The sequence below is a fragment of the Eumetopias jubatus genome, unplaced genomic scaffold, assembly GCF_037043125.1.
Source record: "Eumetopias jubatus isolate StellerSeaLion01/CBP00866 unplaced genomic scaffold, mEumJub1_p1.0 scaffold_14, whole genome shotgun sequence".
Lineage (NCBI taxonomy): Eukaryota > Metazoa > Chordata > Mammalia > Carnivora > Otariidae > Eumetopias > Eumetopias jubatus.
The window spans coordinates 107,617,603-107,631,650 of NW_028274820.1; the positions used below are offsets into that span (position 1 = coordinate 107,617,603).

General features: G+C 50.5%; 1 protein-coding gene across 2 annotated transcripts in view; it reads right to left on the reverse strand.

Annotated features, from left to right (window-relative positions):
* The window catches only part of PTPRN2 (protein tyrosine phosphatase receptor type N2), an 812,882-nt gene that overhangs the window by 16,361 nt on the left and 782,473 nt on the right, over nt 1-14,048 (reverse strand). For both annotated transcript variants that reach the window (XM_088018277.1, XM_028092397.2), the window contains 2 exons: nt 9,012-9,065; nt 7,149-7,213 (listed from right to left, as the gene is read on the reverse strand). In XM_088018277.1, the coding sequence (XP_087874403.1) occupies nt 7,149-7,213; nt 9,012-9,065 (119 nt within the window). The remainder of the gene's footprint in view (nt 1-7,148; nt 7,214-9,011; nt 9,066-14,048) is intronic.

Consider the following 14,048-nt stretch of genomic DNA (forward strand, 5'->3'; position numbering starts at 1 on the left):
GTGCTCACGAGGGCCCCTCCCCCCACCGTGTTCTGGACACTGTGTCAGCCTGAGACGTCCATGAAGCTGGAGATGAGGCGTTTCTGCTTTGAAGTCATGTGGAAGCCAGACTATCTGTGAAATTCATTTTCTGCTGGTTCTTCAGGCTTTTGTGCTTCAAGCACACGTAGAAAAAGAGATGTTGCCCCCTTGACACACACCCTTCTTTGCAGCCTGTCCTCCTAACCAGTCTTGTCTGTGGCAGAGCCGGCCACGTGCGCGGCCAAGGGCGAGCCCACGTCGGGGGCGGGCTCAGGCCTCCGGGACACTCCGCCCCTCTCGTCCAGCCAATCCCCGAGCCCCACCTACACTGTGGCTTCCCGGCGGCTGCAGACGGACCAGGGCCAGTGGGCCTGCCATTCCAGGCCCTAAACAACCCCTCCCCAGGCCCACTGCTCGCCCGTCTCTGCGGTGCTGATTCTGGGCGTCCTGCCATCCTCCACCACCTCCTCCTCCTGGGCTCTACCACTTGCAGAAAGGCCAGGGCTCTGCATTGACCCAGCCAGCTGGAGGCCTTCTGGCAGGTCGCCAGATCTCTGAGATCTGCTGCCTCAGTTGACAACAGTGTCCTAACGAATAAGCCTCAGGCCCCCTTCTGTTCCGAGGGCAAGAGTCCGTAGCTCTGGCCAACGTTCTGCCCTAGGTGGGGAGCGAGGCACCCCCAGGACCCTGCATCCCAAGTGAGGGTCCTCACGGTGTGTACTACCCCTACAAACTGCAGGCTGCAGACTCTGTTTCTCTCCACGGAGGATAAACTCAGGGAGGGTGACCTCGTCTTCTGGCCTGTTCACCATGCCTCCCCCAACACCGAGCCTGGCAAGTGTTCCATAAACACCAGGCTGAAACGACACTCTACAGCTTCGCCAGGAGGACCGCGTGGTACGGTGACAGTGGCCACAAGGCCCGGCAGGACCCAGGAGAGGAGAAAGGAACTGGGGAGCTGTGGAGCAGTACGAGAAAGGCCCTGAGCCCCAAGGTCAGAGAGGCCACGGGCCCCAAGGGGCGCAGTGCTCAGATGCCATGCAGACGCCGCATTGAGAGCAGACACAGTCAGGACTGAGCAGGGAGATAGTTCCAGAGGCTGCTGCGGCAGGGCTGGGAGAAACGGGGTGCCCACCTTCAGTGCTGTTCCCTAGAGCCGTGTGGCCCCGTGGGACTCCCTGTGATGGCGGGTGCTCTGTGTTCCCCACCATGGTGGTCACGAGTCACGCGTGGCATTGGGCATGTGCTTTGTGGCCAGCATGACAGAGGCACTGATTTTCACATTTTAATCCACTTAAGTCGGCACGTGTGGCTAATGGTCACGTATGGACCAGTGCATCTCTGGAGGAGTTACAGGTTTAAGAAAGTTCAAGGAGCCGTGGAATATTATTTAAGGAAGATATTTTGATAGTTAACAACACTATTATATATTTGAAAGTTACTGAAAGAGTAGATCTTAAACGTTCTCACCACAAAAAAGAATCATAATAACCATGTGAGGTGATGGAGCTGCTAACTAACCCTGTTTTGGCAATCGCTTTATAATACACACATTTACCGATTTACCACGTTGTATACCTTAAACTTAGAAAATGTTTTATAGCAATTATGTCTTAGTAAGGCTGGGAAAGATTTTTAAAAAGATATTTTGATATCATTACTTATAACAGATAATGAGTCACGGTGTGAAGACACACAGCGGGCAGGATTTCTCAACTAGTCCAGTTAATCTTTCTGCTTGGTCAGCTCTCTTGGTTCCCAAAGCTAGTATCCCATCTTCTTCTTTGACCTGCTATTTTTTTTAAAGATTTTTAAATTTATTTTAGAGAGTGAGAGAGAGTAGGGGGAGGGGTATAGGGAGAAAGAGAATCCGAAGCAGATTCCCCACTGAGGGTGGAGCTCGGTCCTATGACCCTGAGACCACAACCTGAGCTGAAATCAAGAGTCAGACACTTAGCTGACTGAGCCACCCAGGTGCTCCGAATTTGACCTGCTATTAAAAGTTAGCATCTCTTACAAGAAAACGTAGGGGGAAATTTTTTTTTTTTTTTTAAATAATAGGCATCCTAACGGGTGTAAGGTGATAGTTCATGGTGGGTTTGATGTGCATTTCTTATACCAGACGGTTCGCTGCGAACTTTAAAAATGGGGTGGTCTGGGGTGCCTGGGTGGCTCAGATGGTTAAGCATCTGCCTTCGGCTCAGGTCATGATCCCGAGGTCCTGGATCGAGTCCCGCATCGGGCTCCCTGCTCCTTGGGAGCCTGCTTCTCCCTCTGCTTCTCTCTCTCTCTCTCTCTCTCTCTCTCCCCCCCCACCTCTGTCTCTCATGAATAAATAAATAAAATCTTTAAAAAAAAAGGGGTGGTCTGTTTATTGGCATGGAAGAGGCAATGGTATCAGGGACACGTTATCAAGGACATGTGCTGTGAAGTCACATCCCAGCGAGGCCACCTGATGGCTGTGCGACCCTGGGTGAGGTGGGTAAAGCCCAAATGTCTTTACCTACGAAATAGTAATAAAAGTGTTACCTCCACAGAGCCATTGTCTGACAACACTTTAAATGTAAACACATAAGAAACAAAGTTGGGGATAGGTTTAAAAAAATTCTTCTGTGTATTTTCCATATCGATTATGTTTTACTCTAGGGAAAAATCAGCTAAATAGATAAAAATTATATGTGTTCATATAAAGGTCCTAAAATGATGCATACTAAAGAGGTTAAGGGTCATCACAACTGCAGATGAAGGCAAGGAGGTAAGAAAATTTGGCCTTTTTGCTTTATATGTTTTCTTAACATTTTGACAGGCATGTATATGTTATTGCTTTTATTTATTTTTGTTTTTTAGTTTTATTGAGTTTTAGATTTTAATTCTAGTGTAGTTAACATACAGTGTTATATTAGTTTCAGGAGTACAATATAGTGATTCATGTGGGGAAAATGTTCATGACATTGGCTTTGACAATAGATTTCCTGGATAGGACACTAAATGCATAGGCAACAACAGGAAAAATAGACAAATGGGACTTCATAAAAACTAAATGCTTTCATGCACCAAGGACACCATTGGGAGAATGAACATACATATTTTCTCCCATAGAATTTCCCCATTCTATGGGAGGAAATATTTGCAAATCACATATCTGATAAGGGATTAATATTCAGAATATACAAAGAACCTCTATAACTCAATAACAACTAAAACCAAATAGCCCAATTAAAAAATGGGCAAAAATTCTCCAAAGGAAATATCCAAATAGCCAACAAACATGAAAAGATGCTCAATACCATACTCATTAGGAAAATGCAAATCAAAACCACCACGAGACACCACTTCACACACATTAGGATGGCTACTTCCAAAAACACAGAGAATAATGAATATTGGAAAAGATGTGGAGTGATTAGACCCCTCATGAGCTGCTGGTGGGAGAGTGAAATGGAGCAGCCGCTGAGGAAAACAGTGTGGCACGTCCTCAGAAAGTTAACCATCCAATGAGCATGTGGTTCCGCAACTGCACTCTGGGTCTGTACCCAGAAGAGGAGGAAGCAGAAACTCAGAGAGGTGTTTGTACGCCCATGTTCGCAGCAGCATGACACACAGGGGCTGCAGGCTGGATGCACCCTGAGCGTCCATCCATTAGGGGTGATGGGTCAATGAAGTGTGGTCTGTCCACATGACGGACTATGTTCCAGCCACCTGCGCCATGGGTGAGTCTGGAGGACGCCAAGTGAGCTAATCCCGTCACGGAAGGACACATGCTGGGGTTCCCAGGCACGAGGCCCGTGGCACCGTGAGTTTTAGGGACAGCGAGCAGAATGGAGATGTTACATGCCCTCCTGCAGGCAGCTGTTGGCTGAGGGGCACCGTGCAACAGAAAACAGGAAGCAGGTCAGGCTGCTGAGACAGAAGGAGGTGCTGGACCCACGGCCTCGTGGACGCACAGGCCTGCCCACATTCCCACTGCTTGGCTACTTCATTGGCACGTCCGCACACCTGTGTGCCCGAGGGGCAGTTGATTCCCATGTACAGTGAGGTCCCCGGTCCTGAGGCCCTCGGCAGACAAAGGAATGGGCCTCCCCAAGCTCCATGGGGCTTTCCAACACGAGCCGCAGCGGGGAGGCCATGGTGTGCACTCGGAGCGGCCCAGTGGGGCTCAGTGGGTGGGTATCTGTGATGGCCCCCTGGCGAGTGACAGGGCCAGCTAGTAGCCGCTGCCTCAGGGTGACCCTCCACCTGGCACCCACTTCCTTTAAAAAACTGCAACTAAACAAAAACAAAAACAAAAACATCTGGCCGAAGAGATGTCACGGACACAGATTTAAAAGGCACAACTTTGGAAAACATCTTGTCAGCAAACACATTCTGACTACGCTTGAGCCTCGTTCTCCGGTGAGAGAGGAGCACGCTCCTGAAAACGGGTTCTGATGAAAATATTAACTGCGAGTGAGAAGTGCACTTGTGGCAACAGAGGGGATGTGCAGAAGGATTTTGCAGACAGGGCAGAGAGCAGGAGCCTATTTGCTTTGATTTCAAACTGCATTGTCGTCTGCTTGCTAATAAACTAGACAGTGGAGAAAGCTTGAATTGTGCCTCACACATTCTCGCCCCTAAAGAGGATGCGGGCCTTAATCCCCGGGAGCCCGAGTGAATGCGCGTGCGGCCGCAGCTGGGCCGGCGAGGGCTCGCGGGTGTGGGTGCCCCGCGCAGGCCGGCCGTGCAGGAGAGCTTTGGAAGGGCATTCTTTGGTCCTCATGCAATTCATTCCTTCTAAGAAAAGGAAATGGGAAGAAAGGTTTCGTGTCCAGGCTTTGGGCCTTTGATCATTTGATGAACGCCGGGTCTGCAGCACGGCCTCCAGCTTCTCAGGCCAGACAAAGGCAGCCCAGGCCCCACCAGGCTGGCAGCTCGAGCCAGAACAAAACCCCAGGCGGCTGCGCAGTGTGGCGGCCTGGGAAAGACCCACCTCGGCCAGCGAGGGGCCGCCCTGCCCTTTGATCTCTCCTGAGACCCGGCCCAGGCCCCAGGTCAGAGGATTTCACACTGCACGCCCCCTGGGCAGAGGGGAGCAGGTCAAGAACAGAATGGGGGTGACCCATCTCAGACGTGGCCTGGAGACTGCCCTCCTCGGCCAGTTCCACTCGGCTGGGCTCCATTGTTGAAGGCTGGCCACACTTGAAGGGGATCTGACGGTCCATGCTACAGCGGAGCCACTCAATGGCAGGCCGGCCTCGGACAATGCAGCCAGCCCCGCCCCCGCCGGCTCCTTGGGCTGCCACATTCTTCAGCTGTGCTGCTTCTGGTGAAGCAGTCTGCACCTCTGAAAATCCAGGACACCAACGTGACCCCCACAGGACTGAGAAAGCGGTGGCGTCTGTCTGCTGCCTGTGGGGGAGCCGGTTCTATTCTGACGCAAATGTGCACCGTGGGTTACCGGGTCACGTTGCTTTACCACCACGGGAGCCACTCAAATACCAAGGAGGGTACGAGGGTCCGCAGGCTTCCAAAGGAATTCTGGTCTAATGGGAGGGAAATACCACGTGTGCAGCAGGCAGAGAAGGAGGAGCGGGTGTAAAGGAAGAAAGGTAAATTCTCTTAAGAGCTCCCAGCTCCCAATAATTGCAAATTTGCAAATGGAAAGATGCATTTGATAAGGCACAGTGGCATCAATAGTTAGGAAAGTTTAACTAAAATGTTAGGATTGTGTTAGGATCAAAAACCAAAATAGGTCATTAAAAACAGTGTCAGATCATTTGTCTTTTTGCTTCGGTTTCTTTGCACATTGCCAGCGCTCAGCTAATTTAGGGCACTTAAAATAAGATTTGATGGTGCAAAGCCAGTTCCTTGCTCTCTGCAGTGGCCCGCCCGAGAGGCTGCAGACATGGGGCAGGGTATGGGGTGCACAGCCCGGGGTCTGGTCCTGGCCCTCCAGTCGCCGGTCATACGGCATCCATCACTCAGGCGTGCTGGTCCTTATGTGTAAAACAGCGGGCTACACATCCACATCCTTGGTCTAGAGATGCGTTCCATTTTTCTCCTTTTTAACCAGAAGAAAGTGGAGTATGGAAAATGCTTAGTTTGGAGTTGCCAGCATCTGTGTGAAAATGTACTGAAACTCATTTCTATAATCAGCACCTGCTCTTGTTTCTGGGCAAAGGATGAAGGATGGGTGCTCTGGAAGGCGGGGGCCTGTCTGTGAGAACTCGCAGGCCTGTGCACGCGTGCGCATAGACGAAGAGAATGTTTTGCTCGCGGGTGAGAAAGACAGAAGGTGTCCCCACCTCAGCTCGAGTCCTTCCAAGTCCCGTGGGATGTGGACAGGCACCATGGGAAGAACGGTGTTTTCTCAGGGAGGCTTAGGAAATGCTGCAGGATTCCTCAGTTGCCATGGTAATTCACGTGTCCATGAGGCAGGTCCATTGTGAATCCTTCCCGAAAGTGGCTGTGGAGCATGCTCCCTGGTCTCTAAGGAGACACCTCAGGGCTTTGGTGCGGGGAGCACATTTGAGCGACCAGACCAGCTCAGCGTCCACACCTCCACAGGGGCAAAGGGGGCCGGAGGGCTAGGCTCAGGCTCTGCCCCAGCGGAGCTGCTGGCTGAGGGGGGGCCCCTCGTAGGCCAGGCCTGCAGCCCCAGCTGCCGGACCGGTGCCTCCTCCTCTCGGGTTAGAATGCTTCAGGGTAAACCCCTGTGCGCCGTGTGTGCGTGCGGGGACTGCAGGGGCCGCAGGGGTGAGAGTGTGCCAGACGAGGGTGTTGAGGGGTGGCTGGGGGAGAAGGCCACGGCAGGCCCACGATACTGCACTCTGCACACAGCTTTAGCAACAGGGAGGTTTGCACGGAACACGTGAAGGACACTCTGATCTGCTACAGCCGTCAAGGAGCCGAAGGCTGTCTTCGCCTCGGCAGTGAGGTTAATCGTGACCTCTGCAGCAGCTACTTACCCACACCTACTGGGCGCTTGCCTTAGAAATACCCTGCTTGCTGCAAACAGCCTTCACGTGACTCAGGAAAGGGACAACCATCGGCCAATTTCCTCCAAGGCCGAGGAGAGTACTACCCCCAGGTTGCCACGGCAACGCGGTCCCAGCTCAGCCGCCACAAAGCAGCCACGCTCCCCACCTCACCTTTGGCCATCTTGTTGAGAACCATGTCGATCAGGACGTAGGTGCCGCTCCTGCCCGCGCCGTCACTGCCAACGGAAGGGGAGAGGTGAGAACACCGCCGGCCACGGGAACCCCATGCCCACCAAAGCCAGCGACAGCGTATTTCCCTCCGTGTTAAGTGGGGCTCGTGGGGGAAGAGGAAGGCTTGAATTTGAAAGAGGAAGAAAGTGGGCTGAGGAAGAATCACAGGATGGGAGAGGGGAGGGGAGCAGGGGGAGGGGGGGAGGAGGGGGAGGAAGGGGGCGGGGAAGGGAGCCTTAGCATCACCGGCAGTGTGGATGAGCTATGGTGTCTGCGTAGATTTGCTCCTGTCTCCCTTTTTCTCCCTCTTTGGCCAAAGACGTGGTCAGTTTTGTCAGAATAAACAAAGGATGGGTCTGGCCATGTCTGCGTTGAGGGTGTTTGCACTGGGGTGAGCGAGGTCACCCCAGCTGTGACTGGGGTCCCCGGGAGAGGACATCAGTCAGCCCGTGGAGGGCAGGGAGGCTCCTCTCTGGGGAAGGCGGCTGCTTTGTGAGGCGTGAGGGCACGTCTCCCCTTGTCTCAGAGGCTGCGAGTCCCCCTGGGAGCGGTTGCTAGATGGGACTGTCATGTCCCCTCCTAGCAAAGTCAGCTGTGTCCACTGCAGGCTTGGGAATGACGGGACCAAGCGCCCTGTTCGTGGCCGAGCGCCGGCCGCGGTCCTGGGAGACCTGGGGGGGTCTCGGCGGCCTTTGTGGGAAAGGCTCAGGGGCTCTGGCTCCTGACCCTCAACCCGGGGGCTGGGAAAGCCGCGGCGACCCACAGGACCCTCATGTGTGCAGAGCTCACTCACCACCCCGTCCCCACTGCACAGGTAGGTGACCCTACCTGTCCCGGTGCAGGCCGGCCTCCCTCCCTCCCACAGCTGCTCGGACACCTGCACACACCGGTGACCGCTGCGGCCAGCTCGGGTCCTCATCACACACCCACATGGAAGCACACGGACACACGCAGGGACACGCCACACGCGCTGGCACACACACCCGACAGACACACACACGCAGTTACACACACACACACGGATACACACGCACCCGACAGACACACACGCGGTTACACACAACACACACAGATACACACGCACCCGACAGACACACACACACGGTTACACACACACACACTGACAGACTAGGTGTCTGATCCTTGGACAGAGCTCCTTTCTATCCAGCGGAAAAGAACCTTCTGTAAGACAGTTCTACCCATCAGAGCATAGTTCTTTACCCAAACGAGGAGGGTGCGAAGCTCAGGGGAGACGGCACCCTGACAGTGAGTTTCTGGCGGCCCTCTGCTTATCTGTGTGGGTGTAACATGCTTGAGGAGCCACTGGATTTTACCCAAAGGCCAGACTCCCATCCTAAGCAGGGCCAGGCCATCCCTGTGCTAATTCCCGATTCTGTCCCTGTTCCTAACGGGCCCCGAGCATTCCCCAGCATCTTGGTTCCAAACCTCAGCTGAGTGAGTTGGCGCCTGAGACATCGCCACGGATGGAAAATCCCGTCCCAAGGTGTTTGTGTGGGGGCAGCATGTGGGCTTGAGAAAATACAGGGTGTGAGGCCGTGCATGCGGCCGCGGCCTGCACGACCCAGCACAGGGGCGGCCCAGCAGGTCGTGTGGCGCGGCGGGGCATGCACACCACGCACGTCATGAGCGGCCTAGAAACTTTCGTCTGTAGCTTTGGTTCCCTTCAGAAGTGCCAGTTAGGTGCATTTACGAAGCACGGACAAAGTTCGATGTGTATATTTAACTGTGGTTTTCTTGTCAGGTAGGGAGCACCGGTTAATCCGTGTGAAAAGTTGTACTTGCCTGCAGTGAACAATTATTGGACAAGAACGGCCCCTGTAGCACTTGTTTACTTTTCTGAAATAAAAAGAGACAGAAATCATGGTTATGCACTACGACTCTTATGTCTTGCAAACTAACTCTTAAGCCAAAACAAATAGACCGTATCTTTGACATCATTTTGCAATAAGAGCCTGTTTTGACAAAGAAAATCAAAATTACACACACATTTTCAAAGGTTTATTTTTCTTTTCAATATTAAATGATTAGACAGAGCTTTAAAAACAATTTTTACATTTTCGCAATTTCCCTTTCCCTTTCCAAGCGAGAACCCGGGGCTTCCGTCACCAGCCCGTCCTACCCCTCCGTCTGCGGCTCCACTCAGCTGACTGGTTGGTTGTGACATGAGGATCTAGGTTCTTTGCTAAAATGTTTGAGTTTTGCAATTTATGCTCAAAATTTCTTACATTCTAGACATCATACTGGAATATAATATTACTCTATTGTCTCAAAACAGCATCTTACAGGTCCTTCTGGATCTGTCCATTTGGTCGGAGTTCTAAATTGCGGAGTTGAGACAAGTCCTTCCTTTGTATAAATCTGCATACGTTTACAAACAACTCTGTTGTGCAGATTTTAGACCAGAATTTATGAGAATTAACAATAAGCATAGATTATTTTGTAATCAAGCCCTAAGTCAAAACAAAGCTCTGATTTCAAATCCTGTGATTTATATCAGCTCCAAATTTGTTGAAAATCAGTGAAACAACTAAGCGTGTTTACAAAGTGCATCAGATTTTTCAATAAAATATTTCTGAGTAGAGAAAAGTCAATGAAAAAATGTGTGAGGGGCCGTGTTCTAAAATGCTCCCTACGAATTTCCACAATGAATATGACATGAAGCTAAATTTAAAACGAATGACAGTGCAGAAATAAAAATCTTTTTCCTTGCACCGGACATGGGAAAACATCACACATCTTTGCAAAGTCTTGCCTGCCCAGCAGAGTCAGCTGGAAGCTCATATTCTGTTAACGGGTGGCCTTGCCTCGAAACCCCAGAGCCGAGGGGTCGGGAGGCGGGGACGGGGGTGGTGGGCAGAAGGAGGTGACGGCCCGTGCAGGTGCCCAGCGGGTATTTCCATGTCTGCCCCCAGAGCAGAGCCCAAACAACACGGGGCGGGGTGGGGGGGAGCCACAGCCGAGCCCACCAGGGCAGCTGTGATTGGTGGCTGCCTCCTGCAGCATGTGGAGCTTGCAGAGCACCCAAAATGTCTTAAAAATGAGAAGACCCAGAAACATGGGGAGAGTAAGCCCCTCAGGGTCCCTATGGCCACGTTGCTATTTCTGCTGGACTTTTTCTTACTTTCGAGGTCCACTGCAGTGTGAGGGGTTAGCGGGAAGGTGAAGGAAGTAGGAGTGAACTCATTAAAATCAATGGTGGGCCAGAATGCCCGGAAGGTTCTTGGGCCTTTGAGAATAAAACAGACTGGAAAATGAATCGACTAATATCTCCGTCTAAAACCTCCCATTCTTTGGGGCGCCTGGCTGGCCCAGTTGGTGGATGTGTGACTCTTGATCTCAGGGTCTTGAGTTCGAGCCCCAGGCTGGGTGTAGAGATTACTTAAAAAAAAAAAAATTAAGAAAAAAAAATCTTAAAACTCCCATTCTTGACTCAGGTTGTAAGGGCAACATGAGCTTTAGATCTGACAAAATAGATGCCAGACTCCCAGGACGTACCTCAGCGTGAGCGACGTGAGGCCCACCAGCTCCAACAAGGTTGTGTGTGGGCACGTTCGCCCTGCTTGTGCAGTGTGTGTACACACTGTGTGTGCGTGCGTGCGTGTGCAGAATCAAGCAAGCTCAGGGTCAGACTAGATTTAGGGAGGCTTTATTCCTATAGGCCTTTTACTTTCAAACAGAAGACTTTACTAGAAATCTCTTGGTCGCTGAATCTTTTAGATGTGAACCTCCAACAGTCTGTGATAGTTCATACTTGGTAGTCCAGGCTCAACGTTTGCCTGCTCACATACTGCTCAATCACCAGGTTTTGGGCATTTTTTCTGATGGGGCCAAGCACAAAAGTAGTACATTAAAAAAAAAAAAAAAGAAATAAACAACCACCGAATTCCCTTGTTTAGACTGTATCAGTTTCAGAAAACCATAACTGTAAGGGGCCAGGAGAACAGGAGTGTCCCATTTTGGGCTGGTCAGCCCCATTTTTGGCAAAATGCATTAAGAATAACTGCTCTTATAGAAGACTAAAATGCTCTAATAACTGCTTCTGTGGTCCCTGCTCTCCTGTTATTGAATATTTAAAGTATTACTTTCTCCAGCTCATTGCGACTGGCTGCCTCAGCAGGACCCAGGGAGGTTTCAATGCGGTTTTAATATCCATGCTGGCCCCGCCCTGGGCTAAACCTATTTACAAACAGCCACGAGCAATCAAGGAGACGCGCAGTGTGAATACAATATGCTGCCACGGTTTAGAATTTTATTTACAAAGAATCACGTGCTTGTATTATTACAACGTAAAACATCACGAATAGAAAAGTAAAAAGCATCACGTAGTCAACAAAAGCGTTCACCTGGTTGACCCAAGATAGAGATGCAGAGTATTCATGAAGATAAGAAATACACAGCTGTCTTGTTTGACTCGATTAGAACAAATCATCAGTCAGCAAAAGGTTGCAAACATTCAGAAAAATGGATATTATATATATTTCAACAGGAGGAATTCACTGAAAGAACGATTAGTAATACAAACCAACCCACGGGTCACTGAGTGAGAAGGAACCGTCATGCAACCAACAGCAAACAAAGGTCAGAGGTCGTGAGAGGCTCAGAAAAGGGGCTCCCCACACTGCCCTGTAGCAGAGTCACAGCCTCCAATGATCACTTTTGTGACTATGCAACTGGGCTCATATTACTAGCTGCAACATCACAAAAATGACACTGGCCACCGCTCATTAGCTGGCAAAGTAAGGGTCTGTCCATTTCTACAGGGATCAGCGTTGTGAATGCCGTTGCACACAGCAAGAAGGGAGAAACTCAGAGAGACAGACAGAGAGAGAGAATTTTTAAAAGCAAAGCCCTCACATGTGATGTTAATTATCTCTTGGCTTTTGCAGCTTCTCTTTAAAGTGGAAATGTGCTCCCTCTGGGCTCCAGAAGTATGTAATTACACGTCTCAGTGCCTGACACACCCTGGCCAGAGTGGGGGAAGGCTGGGCAAATGTTCGGGGTCGGGGTGGGGGGAGGAGGGAGACCTGCGCATAAGGTGACCAGTGTCTTCGGAAGCCGAAGCCTCTTTCTGATTGCTGAACTTTGGGTGGCTCTTTTACCTAGAAAACCCCGAAGCGGCAATCCGTGCCTGAGAGTGATGCTCCCAAGAACGTGATCGCTCGCGCCCACTTTCCAGTGAGTGCACCACAGGCAGCCAGGTCTGGAAAACTGGGCGGTACCAAGTCAGGCAAGCCAGCGAAGCTTTTGATTCTAATGGACTTGCAAATTTCAACTGAACAAAAACCTCTGGAGCCTTATCTCCTAAGCCTCTGGGGAAAGGGAACTTTGGGAGTCCGTGTTTCTTCAGGACAGGTTGTAAGCACAGAGGGTTGGTTGTGTATTGTTCAGTTCCATATATGTATATGGATTTTGGTGTACGCCCATATGCATATATGTACAAACACATTGGATGAGCGTAAAGACAGGGGTTGGGATGATCTGCTATCTTTGTAGCCACATCCATTTTGCCAGTAACGGCTGTTTCTCGAAGACTGTATCTCAGGAAATGTGCCCTAGGTCAGATTTTTAGATTGCCTGTCTTTAGACATAAATTTGTATTAAGGAAAGGTATCTGACAGCCAGGACATGGGGGTGGATTGAGAGGGAACTGTGTGTAGTCAGTGCTTTGCGGTGCGTTCAGGACTTGATGCATCGTGCACGCTCGGCCTCTCTGGGCGAGGTCAGCAAACGTGCGCCATGGCTGAGATGCCACATGCGTGTCTCTCCAGGAGCTCTTTCACACGCTATTTGGTCCAAAGAACTATTCAAATAAAAATTCTGTTTTGCTTTTCAAAGTAGACTAAAAGGCAAAAGAAATAGTATCACAATAACCTTGAGAATGTCTAACACACAATTTCAAGAAATGCAGAGATCAGCCTGAAACCCCACTGTCTCGAGTTACATAGCCATAGACTCAAGGATGGTAACTGTTCGGACACAAATCACTCTGTGATTGGGTACAATGCTGGATTAAGGTGCATTTTATTTCTTAGTTCGTTGTTTTGGATCTCTGTCTGCTTTTGTGATTAGGCAGGTTTCCAATCCATTAAACGTTAAGAGGGGCTCTACGGAACGGAGAGCTCGGTTATCATGCTGCTCAACGCCTGCCTCGCTTGGTGGCCGCTCATTCTTCACCACCACGCAACAGCCAGTGCTGACCACCGTTATCACCGAATCCAATGGACAATCCAAGCTTCCATCTTAAATTTCCCCCTTTTTTGCCTTGTCAATATCTTCCTGAAAGATGGAGTCCAGCATTCATCTCAACAGTTCAATAAACACACTTTAAAACAAGACAGCCCCCTGGGCAACTGGCTGACCGGAGCGTGAACAAAGACTGGATGTTTCCAGACTGTCAGTTTCAAAACTGCACTAGACTACACAGTCATGTGCTACTTCCATGCAGGCTCTCCCCCAAGGTCTAAGGTCACCCGGGCTGGAATCTGGCCCCACACCTGTTACATCTCATTATCCTGTCCAACCAGATAGTATCCAAACTAAAAATCTGCCTTTTCCTTATCGATATCCGGTGAAGCATGAACTTCAGGACTCTACCACTTGGAGAATCTTATCAGAAATAATGACCGCATTTCCACGATTCTAAGGCATCTATGTTCCCCCCCACCCTTTTTAACTCCTCTAAAACCAGAAAACATCTTGCAGTTAATATGTACCTTTAACATAATCTCCTTCCCCTCGCCTCTCCTATATATAATCATAAATACAGTTGACCCTGGAACAACATGGCTCTGAGCTGCGCTGGTCCACTTACACCTGAGT